Below are 21,908 nucleotides of genomic sequence, written 5' to 3' on the forward strand. Positions count from 1 at the left end.
CTAATAGGGCACTTTGCGAGTCTGTGTAGATTATACTCTTTTTGATTGAGAGATAGGAAATGTTTTCCAGAGCAAGTTTTATGGCATATAATTCAGTGGTGTAACTGCTGCATTCTGTCGGAAGTGACACGGAAGTGATAGTGTCATGGAATACCACTGCTGCACCTGATCCATTCTCAGACTTTGAGCCGTCAGTATATATTTTCGCAAAGTCAGGATAACTTTGTAAATGTGCAGTGTGGAGCTGCTGGATGTTAATACCCGTTAAAGAGTGTTTTCCCCATTGGTGGAAATAATAGTCACAATACGGCAAGATGACAGACCATGGAGGAACGTGATCTGTAGGTTCTTGGTGGACTTTATTGAGTTGTATATTCCAATTTTCTGCTAGTTCCATTAACCTAATACCTGCAGGCCTCGTTGCATGTGGCTTGTTTCTATAAAACATGGTGAGTGGCGGATCATTAAATATTGACCAATTAGGATGCGTCGACTGACTTTGAATCTTGGTGGCGTAGTTCAATAGTAGCATCTTTCTTCTGATGTTTAGAGGAGCTTCGTAGGCTTCTACATAGACTTTGCACTGGAGATGTTCTAAACGCACCTAGAGCTATTCTTAGAGCTGAATGTTGAATAGGGTTGAGACGAGATAAGACACTTTCCCTAGCAGAATCAAAGACAGGTGCGCCATAGTCCAGACGAGATCTAATTATGGATCTGTATAAGTGAAGCAAGGTGTAGCGATCTGCTCCCCAGGTTGTTGCTGATAAGGCTCTGAGTATGTTCATTTTTTTTGGCAAGCTGTCCGGAGATGTTCAATGTGTTTTTGATAGTTTAACTTACAGTCAAAAATTAAGCCAAGTAGACGAATACTATTTGCTATTGGAATAAGATGGTTATCTAAATGGAGTTCAGGATCAGGATGCATTTTACGTATGGTACAGAAATGAATGGCAGTAGATTTCTGGCTGGATAGTCTGTAACCGTTTTGTGTCATCCAAATCTGGATCTGATTTATTGATATCTGCAATTGTCTCTCAATGTAGTTCATGTTTTGAGAGTGGCAGGAAATTGTGAGATCATCGGCATAAAGATATGAGTCTACTGTTTTCGGAATAAGTTCAGTTAAGTGATTAATTCTAATTGCAAATAGAGTGGCACTGAGAACGGACCCTTGAGGGACTCCTTCTTCCTGAGCAAAGTTTTTAGAGAGAATTCCTTGGTAACGAACTTGAAAGGATCTTTGTTCTAAGAAATTTTTGATGAAATATGGCAAATTTCCTCTCAGGCCAAGAGAATGTAGATCCTTTAAAATGCCGAAACGCCGTGTGGTGTCAAAGGCTTTCTCAATATCCAGACAGACCATAACGAGATGCTCCTTTTTGATGAATGCATTTCTGATGTTTGCTTCGGCTTTAATCATAAGGTCCAATGATGATCGATTTTTTCTGAAACCAAATTGATTGTTATTGATTAAGTTTTGGGATTCAAGATACCAAGTCAGACGGTGGTGAACCATTTTTTCGAGGGTTTTGCTCAGACAGCTGGTAAGTGAAATTGGTCTGTAGTTTTGAGGAACAGAATTGTCTTTACCAGGTTTTGGGACAGCCAGAACGTAGGAATGACGCCAGGAGCTTGGGTATGTATGTTCAGTGAATATTCGATTGAGGAAGAACAGCAGTGATGACTGTGACTTTGTATTTAAATTTTTGAGCATTATATAAAATATCCCATCAGGGCCAGCAGCGCTGTTTCTTGTGTTGGTAAGAGCATGCTGGAGTTCAACCATGGTAAATGGTTGATTATATTTTAGTGCACATCTGTCAGTGAAATTCAGTTTGGATTTTTCAGTTACGCCTTTAATTTTTTGAAACGATTGGTCATAAGAAGTTGAGGAGGACAACTGGGAAAATACAGATCCTAGTGCATTTGCGATTTCTGCAGGAGTAGAGAGTTCCTGTCCATTCCAATTAATTAGTGGAGTAGATGTTGGAGGAATTTTGCCATTTAACAATTTTATCTTATTCCAGATCAGTCTGATGTCTGTATTTTTATTAACTGAGGAAGCGAATTTAATCCAAGATTCTTTTTTTGCTTTCCGTCTGATATAACGGGCTCTTGCTCTAAGTCGCTTGTAATTAATAAGATTGGAAGTGGTTGGTTGTTTGTGGAATTGATTCCAAGCTTTGTTTTTCTCTTTTTTTGCATTGTTGCACTCTTCGTTCCACCAATAGTTTAATTTTCGCTTTTTCCTGACTTGGTATTGTGGAATTGCAGCAGTTGCAGCTGTTAATATTTGGTTTGTTATATGTTCAGTAACATGGTTGATAGAAGAGCACTGTATGATATGGTTGTCGAACGAGACAAGCGAGCTATATTTTATCCAGTCAGCCTTCGGAAATTTCCATTTTACTGGATTGTCTGTTGGTAATGAACGGGAAGTTTGAACTTTGCATATTATTGGGAAATGATCGCTGTTGTGAGGGTCGTTAAGAGTTACCCACTGGATACTTGGATAGAGCACTGGAGAGCAAATGGAAAGGTCTATTGCAGAGGTTGATCCGGTAGGAAAATGAACATAGGTAGGAGAGCCAGTATTTAACAACGTTAGATCCTGTCTATCTATTAACGTTTCAACAAGTTTTCCACGCCTGTCTAAGCTGGAAGAACCCCATAATGGGTGGTGAGCATTAAAGTCATCTAGTAGACAGAAGGGAACTGGTAGTTGCAACACGAGATCTTCGATTTCCTGGATAGAATATGGACGATTTGGTGGAAGATAAATTGAGACCAATGTAACGGTGATTCCAATTACTATGCGTGTGGCAACAGCTTCTAAAGAGGTTTGCAATGGAATGCATCTGGAAGGAACTCTTGAGTCCAACAGGATGGCTACTCCTCCATGAGCACTATTAGTGTCAGATCTATCTTGTCTGTAGATAGTGTAATTTTTGACTGTGGTGGAAACTTGGGGAGTCAAGTTGGTTTCCTGTAGGCACATAGCTACCGGATTGAAGCAGTGAATTAGTTCATTAATATCATCGATGTTGCTACGAAAACCTCTACAATTCCATTGAATGATGTGTTCCATTATTTGGTTTTGTTCGTGGAAGATGTATCTGACTGCTTTTTATAAGTTGACTGTTTATGACGGTCCGGTTTTTGTTTTTCTCTTCGGGGAAAAGTGGGACGTCCCGATTCATTGCTGTCGTCCATATCATCTTCTGCATGTATTTCAAGCAGTTCTTCTTGACCGATAGAATCATCCGTATCCATGCTTGTTAGACCTGATACTTTCGTCTCAGCAGAATGCGGTTTTTGCAAATTTTCTGCTGCCTGATGATGCGGAAGTCTCTGGGTTGGAATTGTGAGTGGCGTGTTATTGCTTTGGTCTATTGAATTCGGTTTAGATGGATGCTGGATCAAGAGTACTGATCGTGCCCAGTCTGATATTGATATATTTGGAGAGATGGATACTTCAGTCTGACATGCTACTGATTCATGTTTGAGAGTGGTAGAAGCATAAGTGCGCTTTGGCATACTTAAGTTGATCTGTTTTTTCGCTTCTTGGTAAGAGACTTTATTTTCAATTTTATATTTTTGTATTTTTTTACCTATCTTCCATAGTTTACAGTCTTTAGAGTAGGCTGGATGTTTGCCACTACAATTAGGACACTGTGGTGTTGGAGCTTTGCATTCTGCTTGTGTGTGATTCTTGCAGCTGCAGTTTGGACATATGGCGTCTCCACGGCATGCTGTCTGAGAATGGCCGAACGTTTGACATTTAAAGCATCTGAACGGATTTGGGATGCAAGGCCTAATGCGGCAATTCAAGTAACCTGCTTTGACAGAATCCGGTAGATTTGGCGTACTGAAAGTCAAGATTATGTTTCGCGTGGGAGTTAAGTTGCCGTCTTTTCTGATCATGATACGTTTTGCATGAGAGACATTTTGATCTTTTAGCTCCTGGACAATTTCTTCCTCAGAAACGTATAATAGATCCCATTCAGAGATCACTCCTTTGGAAGAATTTAGTGTGTTGTGTGGGGTGACCTGAATCGGTATTCCGCTTAGAGAAGTAAGTTTTAGTAGTAACTCAGAATGTCTTGAGTAACAAGTCTCTACTAGTAGATCTCCTGATTGGAGACGTTTAACCATTTTTGGTGAACCTGCAGCGTTTTCTAGGCATCTCTGGATGATGAAAGGTGAGTGCTTGCTCACAGGTTGGGATGACAAAGAGTATTATTAGGTTTGTTTGTTTGTTTGGTTGGGGATTTTTTTGGCGCATGGGCATCTATGGCCATAGTGCGCCATACATAGGTTAGTATTTCTGCTATTTCGTTATAGATCGAGGGTCAGGAGACTGATTTTTGACTAGCTAAAGGAGGTGGTATACATTGATCGCTTTGAGAAAAGTAAAAATCTTTGAGACATTTGTTTTATTGCCCAAAAGTGAAACAAGTGTTAGTGGGTCTTCAGTTGTGGCTGGAGTGAAGATATTCTGGCGTTCTATTGCAAATTTTGCGCATTCCACAAGGATATGTTTCACTGAAAGTACTGTTTTACAGTGATCACACTGGGGGTGATTCTCCCCTCTTAAAAGATAACCATGAGTAATATTAGTGTGACCTATTCGGAGACGAGCTAATATTACCTCCTGTTGTCGAATTGCACTGAGGCTTGAAGGCCATTGCTCAAGATTTGGCTTGATACTTCGAAGCTTATTTTCAAGTTGATTTTGCCATGTTGATTGCCACTGGTACATGCATTTTTCCTGTATTATTTGTCTATAATCTTGATGTGGAACTCTCCACTGTACATCAGGTGGTAAGTCGGCCGTTTTTGCGGCACTGTCCGCTAATTCATTTTCTGGAATTCCCATATGTCCTGGGACCCAACAGAAGTGTATGGTTTTTCCAAGCTCAGATAAGGTATATAAAGAGTTTGTTATTTCTTTAACGACAGGGTGGGTGATGTTCATGGTGTTTTCCAGGGCTTGAAGTGCACTTAGGGAATCAGAGAATATTATGCTGCTTTCAATATTGGAGGACTCGATATGCTTCAGTGCAACCTGAATTGCCATTAGTTCAGCAGAAAAGATACTGAACTCATGTGGCAATTTGTAGGCTAATGTTATGTTCGGGAAAACTGCGGCGATTCCAACGTGGCTGTCATTCTTTGACCCATCTGTATGAACTACAATGAAGTTTGGAAACTGCTCCACCACTGCATGGTACAATTGCAAAAAATTTTCTTTATTTAGTGCAGATTTATCCCATTTATGAAGGTATTTATCACATAAAGGTGGAGTAATTCTCCACGGTGGAAGGAGTAGTGGAGGGGTACTTGTGATATTATCAAAACTCAGATTAAGTTCTTCTAGAAGATGTCTTATTCTTATACCTAACGGTCTGTTAGCAGTAAGGCGGTTATGGTATAACCTGCTGTGTTGGGGAGTGAAAAGTAATTCCCAATTTGGGTGTTCAGGCATAGATCTAATTTTATATGCATAGCGTAATATAAGTTGTTGCCTTCTGATAGAGAGAGGGGGTTCGTGAGCTTCGGCATATAGACTATGTGTTGGAGACGTGCGATATGCTCCTAGAGCAATGCGTATTGCACTATGATGGAGAGGATCAAGCCAGCGAAGAACACTAGGCCTTGCTGAGCTATATACTGGGGCCCCGTAATCAAGTTTTGATCTTATTAAAGATCTGTATAGCCGTAATAAGGTAAGGCGATCAGCTCCCCACTTTGTTGCTGAGAGAACCCGGATGATATTTAATTTTTGTTGGCAGGATGTTCTTAGTCTTTTAATATGTTCCAGGAAGGTAAGTTTATGATCTAAGGTGATTCCTAAGAATCGTATGCTGGGTTGAACTGCTATTGGTTTTCCGTTCAGTTGTAGTTCCGGGTGTAGGTGCAATTTACGTTGTCGGCAAAAATGGATACACAACGTTTTTTGAGAACAAAGCTGAAAACCATTGGTTTGTGCCCATGTACTGATCTTATTTATTGCCCCTTGTAATTGTCTCTCGATCGTATTCATGTTTTTCGCATGGCAAGAAATACTAAGGTCATCTACGAACAGTGCCTTATCAATAGTGTTCGGAAGTTGTTCAGCAATGGTGTTTATCACAATTATAAAGAGTGTAGCGCTGAGTACAGAGCCCTGGGGAACTCCTTCTTCCTGAAAAAATAGTTTGGACAGCGAAGTTTTAAATCGAACCTGGAAAGTTCTCTTGTCTAGGAAGTTGCGTATGAAAATCGGGAGATGGCCCCGAAGTCCATGGCGATGTAGCTCACGGAGTATTCCATACTTCCACGTGGAATCATAGGCCTTGCTGATGTCAAAGCAAACCATTACATGGTGTTCCGATCTAAGGAATGCATTCCGAATGGAATTCTCTAGTTTTACTAGTATATCTAGTGTTGATCTGTTCTGTCGAATGCCGAATTGTGCAGAATTTAAGAGATTGAAATTTTCCAGGTACCATATCAGTCGACGGTTCACCATCTTTTCCAGAATTTTGCAAAGGCAACTGGTCAAAGCAATGGGTCTATAGCTAGTAGGGTTTGTCGGGTCTTTTCCAGGTTTAAGGAATGCAAGGACTGTAGCGTGGTGCCATTGCTCAGGGAATGTGTCTTCCCGGTAGAGCCTATTGAACAGATCAAGAAGTGACTGCAGTGATTCAGCACTTAGTTCCTGTATCATTGAATAATGGATATTATCTGGTCCTACAGCGCTACGCCTAGATGTTGACAAGGCTCTATGTAGTTCGTGGATAGTGAATGGTAAGTTATATTGTTCTTCTGCTTTTGAAGAAAAGTTTAACTTTTGTTTTTCTGAATTTGCTTTGAATCTTCTGAAGGCTGGTATGTAACTTTCTGTTGCTGATGTTTTGGCAAAAGTTTCTCCTAGTATATTGGCAATTTGGGCGGGGTCAGAAATGTTCTGCCCTCTCCATTCCATGATAGGCTGAGGTGTCGTTTGATATTTACCACTCATTTTCCTGATTGTTTTCCAAATTTTGTGTGTGGGAGTTGCTTGATTGATGGTTGAAGTGAAGCGAATCCAAGCGGCCTTTTTATTACTGCGTCTAACATACCTGGCTCTTGCTCTAACGCGTTTAAACTGAATGAGATTAGCTGTGGTTGGATAGCGCCTAAAAGTATTCCAAGCTTTATTTTGATCTCTTTTTGCTGCACGGCATTCGTCATTCCACCATATTTTTGGGTGTACAGGTAATTTTGAGTAGGATTTTGGTATAGCTTGTCCTGCTGCGTGTAGTATAGTTTTTGTGACATACTCAACCGCTTCCTTGGTTGGGGATTTTTGTATAATTTCAGGGTCCACTTTAGCTAATTTTTTATACATCTCCCAGTCTGCTTTATCAATTAGCCACCGAGGAATTCTAGTAAGTTGATAAGAGGGTTTATTTACTAATTCAATTGTAATGGGAAAGTGATCACTATGCAGTGGATCATTGTTTGCCGTCCACTTTAGAGTAGGATACAAAGTTGCAGAACAGATAGACAGGTCTATTGCAGTATTTGTTCCAGAAGGAAGGTGAACGTAAGTAGGTGAGCCGTCATTTAGAAGGAGAAGGTTGTTATCATCTAAACATTTTTCAATTAGTTTTCCTCTTTGGTCAATATTGTTGTTACCCCATAGTGTGTGATGACTATTTAAGTCTCCCAGAATGAGGAAAGGTGTGGGGAGTTGAGCTATGAGGTTGTTTAGATCATTTTGTTGGATGGGATAGCTTGGTGGAATATATAAGGAGCAGATTGTAATATGGATGTCAGCAGCTACACGGACCGCTATTGCCTCGAGAGGAGAGTTTAGTAAGACCTGTTTGACAGGAACAAATGGGTTTGTTATAACAGCTACTCCACCATGTGCAGTATTTTGATCAGTTCTATCTTTTCTAAAGATATTGTAATAAGACAGTTTTGGTGTGTCTTGAGGTTTGAAATATGTCTCTTGGAGGCAGAGACATATTGGTGTGTATTTAGAGATAAGGTCGTATAGGTCATTAATATTGGCACGGAAACCACGACAATTCCATTGAATTATTGTGTTCATTGTTTATCTCTAGTTAGACTTTCCGAGCGTTTTCTTGGTGCTGAGGTTCTCTGTTTTTCACTCTTGTTTTTGTCTTTCTTTCGAAAGTAGGGCCTTTCTGTTTCCATGTCTTCTTCTACAAAAATGTGTAGGACCGGGTCATCTGGGGGTATTTCCTTAGTATCCATTTCCTGTTGGTGAGTAGTTACGATTTGTTTTTCTTTGTGCCCTTCATCCGGGGAGTGGTGATTTTCGATTGGTACAGAAATAGGCGTATTGACTGCCTGAGTTTCAGTTGTATTGAACAGTGTTTTTACATAGTTCGAGAAAGACTCTTTTGGGGGTACTGTTAGATCAGTTTGCGATGCGGTTGATTGGAATTTTTTGGTGATATGAGCATACGTAGATCTATTTGCAAGGTTTGGTGGTGAGATATTTCGCTTAGCTTCTTGATAGGACACGTTATGATTGGTTTTATAAATCTGAATAAGTTTCTCAGTTTTCCAGCGTTCACATGTTCTAGCGTAAGCGGGATGATCTTTTTTGCAGTTTGGGCATATCGGTTGGGGTGCAGTACAGGCTTCGCAGTTGTGATCAACTGACCCGCACTTTGCACAAGCAGGAGTTCCCCGGCAAGCTGTCTGGGAATGTCCGTACTTCTGGCATCGGAAACACCGTAGGGGATTTGGAATATAAGGTCTGACATTACAGACGAGATATCCAGCCTTAATGGATGCTGGGCGATGTGGTGTATTAAAGGTCAAAATGAGATTACGTGTAGGAGTCAGAACTCCTTCTTTTCTGGTGGAAATTCTCTTGACCTGTATAACGCCTTCTTCTTTAAGTTCTTCAAGCATCTCCTCTTCGGATACATCTATTAAATCCCAATCAGAAATCACTCCTTTAGAGGTGTTCAGTGATCTGTGGGGTGTCACAGTAACTGGTATTCCAGCAAAGAGATTAATATTCAAGAGCCGCTCTGAGTGTTTACTATTAGAGGTCTCGATCAGAATATCTCCTGACCTAAGTCTTTTTACAGACTTAGGAGTTCCAGCTCTGCTTTCTAATTCCTTCTGCACCCTAAATGGCGAGATTTTGCCAATTGCATTTTCACCAGTTGAGTGCATGATCAGGAAAGCTGGGATAGGATAGGTGTCAGAGTCAGTTTTCTGCCGTTTTGAAGTTCCTGCAATAGAACTGTCTTTCTTTTTTGTTGACTGGGGTGCATCTGGCAGCCCAGATAAGTCAGAGTTTGATTTACTCATGACGTGCTCTTTTTGGCCCCGGGAGATAATCTTTTTCTCCCAGGTTACCAGCCCCGCCACGTGGAGGCAAGAGCGGTGCCGCCTAGTGACCCAAGCGAAGTGAAGGTTAGTATTAACGAAAAATAAAAAAGGGGGTTAAAGAAAGGTACTTTCCTTTCTGGGTTATATAATATGAGAGATCTATTCAATTATAATGCTCAAGAGTTAACGGACTTGCGAAACTCAGGAGAAACGTATATACAGTAAAGCGTATCAGATAATCACTATGAAAAGGCGCTGTGGTCACTAATATCGCTTGGCACTCGGGGCCAGTATTATTAGGAAAGCTGGAGATTCCTGCTTCCTAGTGTCTTTTTTTAAGTCTCTTTGAAAGAGAGAAGTCATGGTCGGTGTCATTGTCAAGTTCATGTTGAGAGCACTTTGGCTCTAAACGTGGAAATTCGCTTGTTTCCATCTTTGCTCCTTTTCGCCCCGAGGGTTGGTTTTTCCCCCAGGTTACCGGCCCCGCCACGTGGAGGCAGGAGCGGTGCCGCCAGTGACCAAGCGGTTGTTTAAGTTAGTGGATTTGGTTAGTGATATATATAAAGAATAAGAAAAGAAAGGTGGATTGCCTTTCTGGGTTCTTACTTTTGACTTTTAAAGCACAGAACCACTTCAAGTAAATAAAATAACAGCCGCACTGGAAAATAAAGAAACTATATCACTTTGGAGATCACTCTATAATCACTGGAAGAAAATCGCTTGTCACTATCGCTTGGCACTCGGGGCCTCTTGACAAGGTTAATAATTCACGATTAAAAACGTTGCATGTATGCCCTAAATTTATAAAAATATTTAAAGAGCTCTAATGTAACAGCAGTTTAGTGAAAATTTGCAATAAAATTTGATTCGTTAGGCATTGAAACCTTTCTATAAAATTATGGAGAAAAGGCTGATATATAAAAAGAAATTGCTTTCTTTTTCAGAACCAACTATTCTAGAAGGGCCCCATAACATAACAGCCATAGCAGGAGATATTGTAATCTTTAACTGTGTCACCAATGGCGACCCTTCACCTCAGGTATCTTGGCAAAGAAACGGTCGAAGTCTTCATCATAATGGACACGCTACCTACCGAATCCTTGACAATGGTGCCCTCCAACTGGAAACTGTAGGGGTAGCGGATGATGGATTGTATCACTGTATAGCAAGGAACGATAAAGGAGCTGTTCATTCAGAGCCAGCGAGACTTCAAGTTGAAGGTAAGAATTTTTCAATAATTCACTCGTATTATTGAAGATTGTCAGGCTTTCTTAACTGTAGTGGAATATAAATCGACGAACACGTAGAACTCTATTTATAATAGATAGACTAGGGTGATTATCAGCATAACACCATGTGAATAGTTATCTCCTCTTTCTTCCACTAATTCAAGAATGTATTTTTCCCAGTAACGCAGCGACAACTGAAGTTTTTATTCAGAGAGAATTGCATCCTAAATGTGGGGGAGCAACGCACATTAAGAGCCCAGTTTTTCTTAAGTGCATGCTGAAATAAATACTATTGGAAGAAAATGTCCTTTCTTACAAAACAAAAGTCGCATTAAGAGTTATCGTTGCTCACAAGCAGTGAGAGATAACACACCGATGAAACATTAGCACTTTTAAAGTGAATCATTTTGGGTTAAAGCAGGCGCGTGGTTACCATTTAATAACTGATATTATAAAATTCCAGACACCCCAAATGATAGGTTGATGACAGTCATTTGCTTAATGCATTTCTTAGGCCGATGTCTCGGAAGAGTTGGTCGAAGAAATGGGAAACCGAGAGAAGATCCACAAAAAACACACACAATGATGTAAAATAAATGTAATCAGAAACATTTGTTTGCATTAATATGTTGTCTCATTTGAACTAACGGATTATCTCTCTCGGTTTACCTTAAGAGGAATACAAAGCAAAGTGTGGGCCTGAAAACTTGCACCTGAAGTCACTCTAATGGAAGAAGGATTCGCATGGGTTAAAAAGCGGCTTATCAAAAATTAGAATACCTGTGGATAATATTTCACCAACTGTTCCTGAGAAGAGACAAAGATCAATATCGACGTAACCTCTTCTTTCGCTCCCTTTGCTGTTAGCTAAAGATGTCAGGGGGACGGAATACCGATTAAAAAGAAATTACTAAATGCAATTTGTTAATTTTTACGTCCATAACTATATCGTTCATTTAAAAATTAAAATTACTGCACAAAAATTATTAGGACTTGGAAACTGGTGTGTAAAGTTGTCCATGAGCAAACATAAAATGCTAAATTCGTTTAAAGTCTTACCTTGAGATTTATTCACTGAATGACAAAAGCTAAAAAAATTGTCTTCTCTTCAAAGTAAGTGGCAAGTCAGTTTCCAGTGAAAATTTCTAGAGTATAAATTAAGTTCAATTTTACTGCTAAATGAAACCTATTGCAAAAGGAATCGAGCCAAAATCTTTTTTATTTTTTGAGTTATTCAAGTTCAAAAAGCGTCACGAACAGAGGAACACAAATTATATATATAATTGAAGATTCAATTGAATATCTGCAACGGTTTAAATTGTTTATAGACTAAACATTTAAAACAATGGCTTGATGTTGTATCACACAGAGGTCGCATCCTCATATTTAACGTTTTGGAATCTCGAGAGAAAACCAGTAACTGTATTGTGAATAAAATCTGCATGCCGCAGACAAAGTGGCACTTGCCCACTCTAGCGTGCACTTTTCATTTCGCTTGTGGATGATTAATTGGTCGTGCAACAACCATCGATGACATCATCCCTCGGTAGACACAACAAGGAAAATAGCGAGTGAGATGAGATGAAATAAAAACTAAAATCGTAATTACCTCTAGAATTTTCTGACTCGTTTTCCCTAAACGGTTCACCGATTAGGGATATGACTCAGAAATTCTTATTAGTGCCGATTGTAACAAGAATGCTTTGTTAAAGCACTGCAGTATATAATACAATTCCACACGGAACAAATCGATTCAGATGTCCTCTTTAAAAGAAATTTGGAACATAAAAGCACGATTATTATGATAATGCGTAGATCTGTATCGCAAACTAGACTCAAACGTTTTGCGACCAGTAAAAGTTCAAAGGATTTTTCGCCCCTGCGCTTCTTTAAACGGGCAGATGAATGACGCTGCATGTAGTCTTATAAATACCAAAGTTAGCAGGAAACACATGCTCATTGTTCCTTGGACCTCACCTACTGCGGAGACAGTTCAAACTATCGCAGCATCCATCATCCTTTGTTAGTGGCTGTCTGCGATGCGGCTCCGACAACTAACAACATTAGCTAGCCAGTGTAAAACGTTAGCTGTGAAGGGGTAACATGTGACTCATACGCTGTAAGTAGGGATGATTAAGCCTCCATAGACGCGTTCATCTGTCTTTCTTTTTAGCAAGCAGGTGTCTGTTAAGGGAGGGAAATGGTATGTCGCTATCACGCACGCTCTCAAATCTGAGAAGACAGCTTGACGTTAAGTTGTAAATCCTATTGTCACAATTCGTTCTGTTTAGTCGACATTCTCCTGATGAAGGTGGACGCTATGCGAAGAGGAGGACCCACCTTCAGGAGTTCTACTGACGTTTTATAGAGGGTGATGTAAATTTGGTTAATTGTGATTGATGAAATGTAGTCATCCCCGGAAACTAACGCAATTCCTCTTAAATTATTTCTCCATTTGCTCCAATGCTTTCTGCCGTAGATGGCTGGTGAAGAGCAATGATCACTGGATCAGACAGGATGCCACCGAGTACTCAGTTATCAGTTCCCACCACCACCAGATGGCACGTAGCTCAGTGCTGGACTTTCCTTGAGAACTTTTACTCTAAAGGTGCTCTTACCCGCAGTATTACGAGAACATCCTGCCAATTTACGAGAGTGCATTCCACACTCACGTGTTTCTACGGCAGCGCTGTATTAATTCACATGTTTATCTTTTCTCTAACCCTCCTTTCCAGGGATCTATTGATTACGAGGGAGTCAGACCACCTGCACGCATCAAGAGAGATGGAAGTTTTCTCATTCTTATCTCAGCAGTTGTCCTACAATACGCCAACATAATCGCTCTGCCTCCCATGATGCTTCGGAAGTGGATAGCAGCCTTGATTTTCACTTCACTGTTTCGCCTCTGTCAGCGGCGATAAATTGTTTCTGGAGACGTTGCTTTTTATAATTGATTTCGATTGGGTGACGACTTCATCGCTTCAGATATGTCGTTAAAGCCTTTCTCGTATCCACGTCAGCAACTTGATTTTGTGATCTTTTTTACAAAAAAAAATAAACTTTGTGTTCGTGATTTTCTCAAGGGATCTCGATTGCGAAAAGATGCACCAGAATAACGCTTTCTTCAATCTCTGCACTTCTCAAATCAGCTTAGCTGGTCTTCTTTTTTTTTATACGAATGCGATCACTTTAAATTACTTGTACATTAATCCTCAAACCGTTTCGTTTTCTCTAAAGAAGATCGTTCTCCAATAGCGAGAAAAAGATAATCGTTTCAAAGAGTAGAGGAGGGGAAAATTGGAAAAGGTTTCATAAGCTGCTGAAGCGTTCAACACAGAGCCTTCCAACAACAGTTGCTAAACATCGCAACATTCTTAACTTTTGATTAAATTACAGTTGATTTAAGGAATTGATTATTTCTACTCTCATATCGAGAAATTGTGTTTCATTGTAATTATTAAAAGGACGTTTGCCCCAGCTCCGAGTGCCAAGCGTTTTTCCACGTAATAAAATTATCAGAAAATTCGCAGTAATCTTATACAATGCTTCCAAGTTATTTTTTTGTTACCTTTAAAGTGTTTTTTTTTTTATTTCTTCATTACATAAACAGAAACCTGGTTATAAAGAGTTAGTAAGCCTTCATAGTCCTTTTTAAACCTTTTAATCCCAAGAGCTTGGGATTAGAAGGATTAAAACTGCAACCCAAACAACGCTGCCATCAGTTCTTATCAACTTATTACCAAATCAGCCAATGAGAAAACACACCTTTTCTCTTTAAAAAAAGTGGCCAATATATTCTGGTTGACTAAAGGTGTACAAGAGACTCCAATCCAATCTGGGAATATACCCGTTGAAACTGAACACAATTTCGGCAGAGTCCCTTAATTCTGCATAACTATTCACACACTCATTTCCTCAAGAAGTGTCATCGTTCAACTGGACCTAAAGAACCACACACAGGAATACTGTCCGAAAATACCAATGAAAATGGTGTGAAAGAAAAGCAATGAATATATTGATAAAACGTAACATAATGGCTCCTTCCCATGACATAATTCTTACCATTAAGAATTACCCTTGAGGATCTTCTTATACCGATATTTTGTTAATTGGGCAACTAGAACGGCCACTATCCTTTACTAGCATCACTTCAACTACGAAGGCGATTGATTGAACCTGTTTACTCCGTTAAATACTGGTGTACACACACACATATTCAACTTCCCACTGGATCGACTCGAGCGATCAGTCTTTCCATTTGTTCTTCAGCTTTATCCCTAACATGGACAGTACCAGACAATCTACTTAATAGCGATCACATCCCTGATAATATGCAGACTGCAAACAACCAGGTCCATACAAACAAGAATCACTCACAGGAAAAGGATTTAATTTCTGAAGATAAACTGGGAAAGAGAACGCGTGCATATAACATATCTATACATATCTCATATACCAAGTTTCCTTAATTTAACATTTCTGTAAAATTATTATCCTAATTTCTGACGTCATTCAGCCTTTCCAAAGCCTGAGAAAGATTACTCAAGTTTGCCAAACTCGCCAACTTGGTAAATAGGATGCCCGCCCAGCTCACTCTACCGTAATGGATCACCATTACAGTAATCAATGCAGCGCAAATTTGACTGCTTGAGTTAACACAAAATTGGAATAAGCACCTTCAAAATATACAACAAAAGACTGATAATGTAGATCTTTTGCGGGTCCCCCACTCTCCATTTTGGGACGTCACTTCACTTCAACTGCAGAATATCCTAGCGAATATCCGATAACTTCTTGCAATGTAGATACAAAATTTTAATTTCGGTTCTTCCAAACGTTGCAAGCCTTAATGACAGAATTTAGTTCGTGCATTCATGGCGCCAAGATGCGTTATGAAGATTAAATTATCCTATCGATGTTTAATCCAAACATTGAATCTATCTGTAGAAAATGAAGTTCAAGGACAACAGAGCAACAACCAAGTCCTCTTCACGTATCCGTTCAGCCGCTTAATGTTTTGTAATATCCTAATTGGAAATATGCGATATTTTGTTTGGTTTACGTAAAGAAGAGAAAAGTAATTTCATAAAAATTATATAAAAGCAGTGCTACTGCAAAAAGAAATTAAACTGCAAGTGTGTTACAATATATAAACTTTAAGAAACCTTAATACGAAGTTCATACTCGTATTTGTTCATCGAATTTCAAAGTGGCGATTTTTCTCGCAGCTTCCGCGGCTCATGCGTAGTTACGCCATGTTAACAGAGTTGCTGTGCAACATTTTCAAGGTTTGGAGCGTTTGCGTTGGATATATTATACATGAAGTTGATCCCTTCCCCAGATGCAAACACATCTCGAAGTATTCATTTGTGAATATAGGTTAATTAATCCTAACCTGTGCCCCAACCAGCTGTCGATGCAATAGCTGCGAACTGGATAATTTACCGACTTAAATACCATCTTATCTGGTTTGAAGGACGAATGAATAATCCAAAATTACAAATTAATCGCGGTCAGCGTCGAATAGTCTGCAATACGTATGAATTTCCCAACATTATGGAAGAGGAAATGCATAATTTGACAAGACAAGTGTTAAATGGTCGAGTAATTGGTCGTGAACAAGTTATGTCATCGGATCAACTTCAAAGAGAAGTTTTACATATTATAACCAAGCTGTATTTACCAATTCAGAACTCCACTTCATACTTGTATGGATAAACAGTGAATGTTCATTTTAATATGGAGGTGATTGCACCTCTGTGTACAAGAACATTAATTTCTGAGAACCTTAAGTTCCACGAATTTCTGTAACAAACTTTTTTCCTTGTTAAGGCTTGTTATTAACGTATTATATGAATGTACCTTCTAGTATTGCAAACTACTGGAACAAAAGGCAAAGTGGAATATTCGCAAAATAATCTAGTACCATGTTATAACACAACTTACCATATGTGAGCGAACTTACGTGTGAAGCGTGTCATTTCTGAAACATGGAAATCGCTCGTGCATAACTGGAAGTGAACATCCGGAAGGTAGACCTTAATAGGGGGGCCATAAACACCCCTAATAGTCAGGATACATCATGCTTTTAATGAAAGTTTTCGAGAATACAGGCAGTACTGGAGTCCACTCTTCCAGAAGAGCAATTTGTTTATTCGAATGAGACATGACATCGTGGTCTAACAGTACACCAAATACAGGAGTAATATACACAGAAATTTCAGTATTAAATATTATTCAGTAGGACAATAGTATTTCCATGTTTATGTTGTACATAAATGTTGTACATAAAAGCAGGTCAAATCATTCTATTTTAAACCACGGATATTTGCATATCAGAACAATGTGTATATTTTCATCAATACTTGAACTGTGTGTGCAATTTCACTTTTTGCACGACTATACTTTAACTTTTGCTCATGCACACCATTATATTATATATAATGGAGTGCATGAGCAAATTATATATATATATATATATTTAATTTGCATTAGAATAAATTGATGAAGAAAATTGGTAATACTCTTTCCAGGACAAAATTCCGTGAATTAGAGTCACATAACAAAGGAGGACTTCAAAACACCAAAATATATTTAAAAATCCAGTGGATAAAAACATCTTTATAAAATGATAAAACACAGCATCGTTTCTAGAATAATAGGATTTCTCCTTATGAAAAATTTAGACCCAAAACTTACGTAATATAAAGAAGGGTGGTCTAGATACAAGTTTTAGTGAAATCTCTGAAGTATTAAACTATACAATTTGTAATTATTTCACGCGTAATGATATTACTATAAATAAATTAAGCTTATGCGTTTAATCTGATTTAATTGTACAATTTCTTCATACTGAAATATTTTCGTGGTACAGTTCCAGCAAAAATTAAAGGTGGACGTACAATTTACAATGTCACTCGGGGAGCATCTGTCACACTGGAGTGCACAGCAGAAGGAGAACCCCCTCCAGAAATTTCGTGGTGGCAAAGTGGAAAGCCGGTAAGTGCATTTTTCTCTTCATTTGGGGACACTACAAACAACTCATATTAATGAAATGCTATGTAAGTTAATGAAGTGCTATGTAAGTTAAAAGTTAACTTTTATTCAAACTCACCCTAACCTTATTCAAAGAATTATAATGAATTAAAAATCGCTAAATGTTTCCACTGGAGTTTAAATACGTATTTCAGCTACTGTCTTAAGTCAAGAATTCCCTCCTTCCAAGTGAACTTAGACTGTCGGCTGAAATTCTTACAAATTATACGTTTTTCCCTTTTTTGTTTTATAACGATCCTTTCAAAGCAGTCCCAAACCCTATTTGTCTCTGGTACTGCTGAGGTTGACGACATTTCCACAAGCAGTAATTGCTTGCCATAGTTTAATTTGCTGATCGTTATCTATGCCGCTGACTCATGTTACTCACAGTCAAAAAAAAGACATAAAACGTTCCTTGATTTCTTTGACCTTCATTCTTTATATCAGGGTTGTAATTAATTGCTGCGTTTGAAAATATATAGTTTGCTGCAAGGCAAACTAAAAAAAAAAAACACGTAAATCGAGACTGCACAAATCGAAGACTTCTGCAGAGCTGGCATTAGAATTAATACTGGCGTAAAAACGCTGAAATCATTTAACTATTCCTACAGGAAGGAAAGCATTTTCGCGCACTCTCTCTCTCTCGATTCTCTTTAAGGGAAGGAAACCATTTATATGAAATCGAGCGAAAGAGATGAAGCACCAAAAGACCGCCTGTCACTCCCCCACACGGCTTCCAAATAATCCAACATGAGGCGCTAGTTGTTGCACTAAATCCAGCCTGCTTTAGGTCATTGCGTCCCTTAATCCGTCTGCCACATAAATGTTGTGCTAAGAAGACGTGCACTTCATACGTGGTGCGCTGTCAAGAGAACTAGCTCACGCAGACGTTCTGTTCTCCCAGATGCCAGCAGAGAAGGTGGTGATGGGTTCCAATGGGATAAGGTAAATCAATTACTTAGAGGCCGCTGGCTGCCGTCTTTGATGGGCAGTCGGGAAACTTTCCCCGGCCTCCCCTTTTACTAAAAAAAAGAAGTCATTATAGCGCCCCCTACCTTATAACATTATTCTTGGTAAGAAGATTTAATTATATAAATTGGTCGATGTGTTACTTTGTGATCAGTAATTTATTCTTGCCCGTCTAACCAGTTGCTTTGTCTGTTGCAGCTTCCTAACAAGCAGGTGGTTGTTTCGCATTCGATGTTGGCGGTGAATGCTACGGAGAGCACTTCCTTCTTGTGCAGAGCCGACAACTTTGTAAGCAGCAATAACAGGACTGTTACAGACACCAAACAATTTTACGTCTACGTTCTCAAAACAGGTGGGTTCAGCTCGATTTAAAACCAAACAAGACTTGTATATCAGAGATTTCCGGTACTGTAATTACTTCAACTTTGAATAAAACATTGCGATGAGAGATTAAAGTACTAAGGATGCAATTCAGGATTATTTATTTAAGCCTAATAAAAATAAAAGTAACTCGGCTACAATATTAAGTCAAATGATTTTTGCTCCCGAACAATGAGTCAACCATAATGATGATGACGCAGATAGGCCATTATCACCTACCTCACGTTCTCCCCTACACTATCCCATAATGAATGATGATAATCTAATTAGGTTCGTGTTTAAGCTGGAGCAACAGTTTTAACGATATTTCCAAGTGTTGCTTTTTATAATTAATAATCTCTTTTGTTGTTTCAAAGTTATCATTTAAATAAAATTTAAAATATTGAATTATTGTAAAAATTAAATATCTCTCTTGTTCCTTCCAGACACCTCCTCCGAAACAAGCGAGGAAAATCGACGTGGTGACGCCACCTTTCCCTTTCGCAGGAAACCCAACATCCCCGACATCCCCCAAGGGTATTGTTCCTTTTACACAGGGACTGTGTGCAAGAGATATCTCAACGGCACAGGACTGGTGTATTATAATTTCAGCAGTGATGGCTCTACCACACCCGTTAATGAGCAAATTACGATAGGGCTGTGGGAGGAACTCATCTCATCTCTGTTAGAACCTTGTCGGACTGCCGCGGAAACCCTTCTGTGTCATTACGCTTTCCCACGTTGTGAGTGGGTGGAGGGATTCGCTATCAACAAGCCGCTGTGCAGGTGGGTGATAAATTGGAAATTTCTAAATAGGTAATTAGGAAGGGAAAGTTCCTATATAAAGACGAATTAATATGTTACCCGAGTCTGAAATAAAGTTCATACTACACTATGTTTAGGGACCTCTTAATTTACGTATGTACTATTTCAGCTGATTTTTAGGAAGTCGTTTTAGATACCAAACATTGGACCTTAAGGTTACAAGAAATAGTCTCACCAGATGGTAGCACTTACCTAAAGTTTTACATACTTATAACGTAGGCTAAAATGATTAGATATTCTGACAGGAAAACAGGAACTTCATTGCGGCGTACGAATGAATAAATGCAAACCACGTTATCAGCAATTTCCATTTGCAATAAAAACACCACAGGGCTTTATTATGAAGATAACGGATCCATTTGGCAGGAAGCTCTTGTCGCAAGTCCATAGCGCATGCAAATCAGCTTTACTTTAAATGTGAGGTTTATTGCATTTCGCTATCCTGCTACAAGTATTTAGAGATCTGCGAACTTTATTCATAAAAATCAATATGATCAGACTTCCAAACGTATACTCAACCTCTCAGACTGATTGGGACCCAGTTTTGCTGTACATCGATCAAACAATGTCTGCTCATTGGCCATTAGTCCAATTGGGCTAGATCTCAGAAAGGATAATTCTCATCCTAATATCTTTATATTAATCTCAGTTAAACTCCTAATCACTATCTGGCTGTGGTAGGTTTATTTCAAGACATTGTAGCAGCTCCTTCGAGCAAAGGATATACAATTTTATACTACACTATGCTACATATCATTTCAGAATAGTCGGTTGATGTATATTGAATGTGGAAAAGGCTGTCGTAATCACGCTGGACTGGCATCCTCCCATATGACATAATTCTTCAGATATTAAATGTACTTGACCCCGTGTCAAAACGATTGCCACCCTAATGATTACCTATGACTCCATTTTCGACAGAAGCATCCCATAGGCTCACCAATTGTTTACAGCTTTAAAGAATGTGGAAAAGAATACAAATGGGGGCGAAGTATGAAGGCACACCTGGACGTAAATCAAGAAAAGGATAATTGCAAGGAGCCTTATTCATGTAGAATGTGTGAGAGAAAAAAAAAGTTTGCAAATAAGCATCTCCTGAAAGCCTATGTTCTAAAACATCTGGACTTGCGTCCATTCATGTTTTTTTTTTATTTCTTAATTAAACCTTATTTCTAAATACATTTTCTACATTATCAAAAGGTTAAAAAAAATCACAGGGAAAAAAAGCTTTTTAGGTGCAAATAATTAAAAAAGTCAACTGTAGCTATGTCTTGGACTCTTGTGGCACAAATTCTGGAAGCAGAATACCTAAATATTCGGCGTCATGAAAAGTTCACACTGGTGAAAGAGATCATATTTGGTGTCACTGTGGAAAAGCTGACAAAATAAAAACTCACTTTTAGTTTGCGAACACACAAAACCCAAAAACGTAGAAAGCGACTCCTGAGGCACGAATTAGTCATTGGAATAAATAAAGAAGTATATTTTTTGTCTCTTCCTTCTCATTTCTCGCGAATTGTTACTTATGTCTATGTTCACAATGAAGACTTCAAATGATTATAGAAAACCAAAGTGTAAGCATATATCAAAGAAACACGTGGAGGGGATATAATATATTCTAATACTGACTATTTGTTAGGATATAATCTTCACTTTTAAATGCATAAAAAAATACTACTTGGAAAAAGCAACTAGACTATTAGAAGAGTTTCTCGTTAACCTCTGTTTAGTATAGTTTGCTTTGGGGATAAAAGGCAAGAAATAGTTGAAAATGGTGTGCCTTATTCTGACACTAGGAAAAGCCTCTTCTTTGTTATTCTCTGAATAATTACATCGCATTAAGTCTGAATTTAGAATACGAGTAGGATTTAGGTTAGGCACAACTCTGTATACGCAAATGACTGATTTGACAGGAAATGGGTTACAAGAAATATTCTCACCAGATGGCAGCACTTGCTTAAAGTTCTAACTAGCAATACAGAGTAAAACAGCTAGACCCATTCGTCCTAGGAAGAGGGCAACGTCATCTCCACTAAAGGGCCGAAAAAAATGCAAACCACGTTAGCAGTGACTTCCATTTGCAATACAAACACCGGGCTTTATTTTGAAGATGGCGGATCCATTTGGTAGTCGGCT

The 21,908-nt window shown here is 38.9% G+C and overlaps 1 protein-coding gene across 1 annotated transcript in view; it reads left to right on the plus strand.

Annotated features, from left to right (window-relative positions):
- The window catches only part of LOC150079013 (tyrosine-protein kinase transmembrane receptor Ror2-like), a 289,332-nt gene that overhangs the window by 256,431 nt on the left and 10,993 nt on the right, over positions 1 to 21,908 (plus strand). The window contains exons 2-5 of the mRNA XM_090383902.1: positions 10,299 to 10,574; positions 17,458 to 17,582; positions 18,786 to 18,939; positions 19,394 to 19,733. Coding sequence (XP_090240028.1) covers positions 10,299 to 10,574; positions 17,458 to 17,582; positions 18,786 to 18,939; positions 19,394 to 19,733 — 895 coding nt within the window. The remainder of the gene's footprint in view (positions 1 to 10,298; positions 10,575 to 17,457; positions 17,583 to 18,785; positions 18,940 to 19,393; positions 19,734 to 21,908) is intronic.

The sequence above is a fragment of the Mastigoproctus giganteus genome, chromosome 10 (assembly GCF_048544385.1).
Source record: "Mastigoproctus giganteus isolate SK-2022 chromosome 10, ASM4854438v1, whole genome shotgun sequence".
NCBI lineage: Eukaryota > Metazoa > Arthropoda > Arachnida > Uropygi > Thelyphonidae > Mastigoproctus > Mastigoproctus giganteus.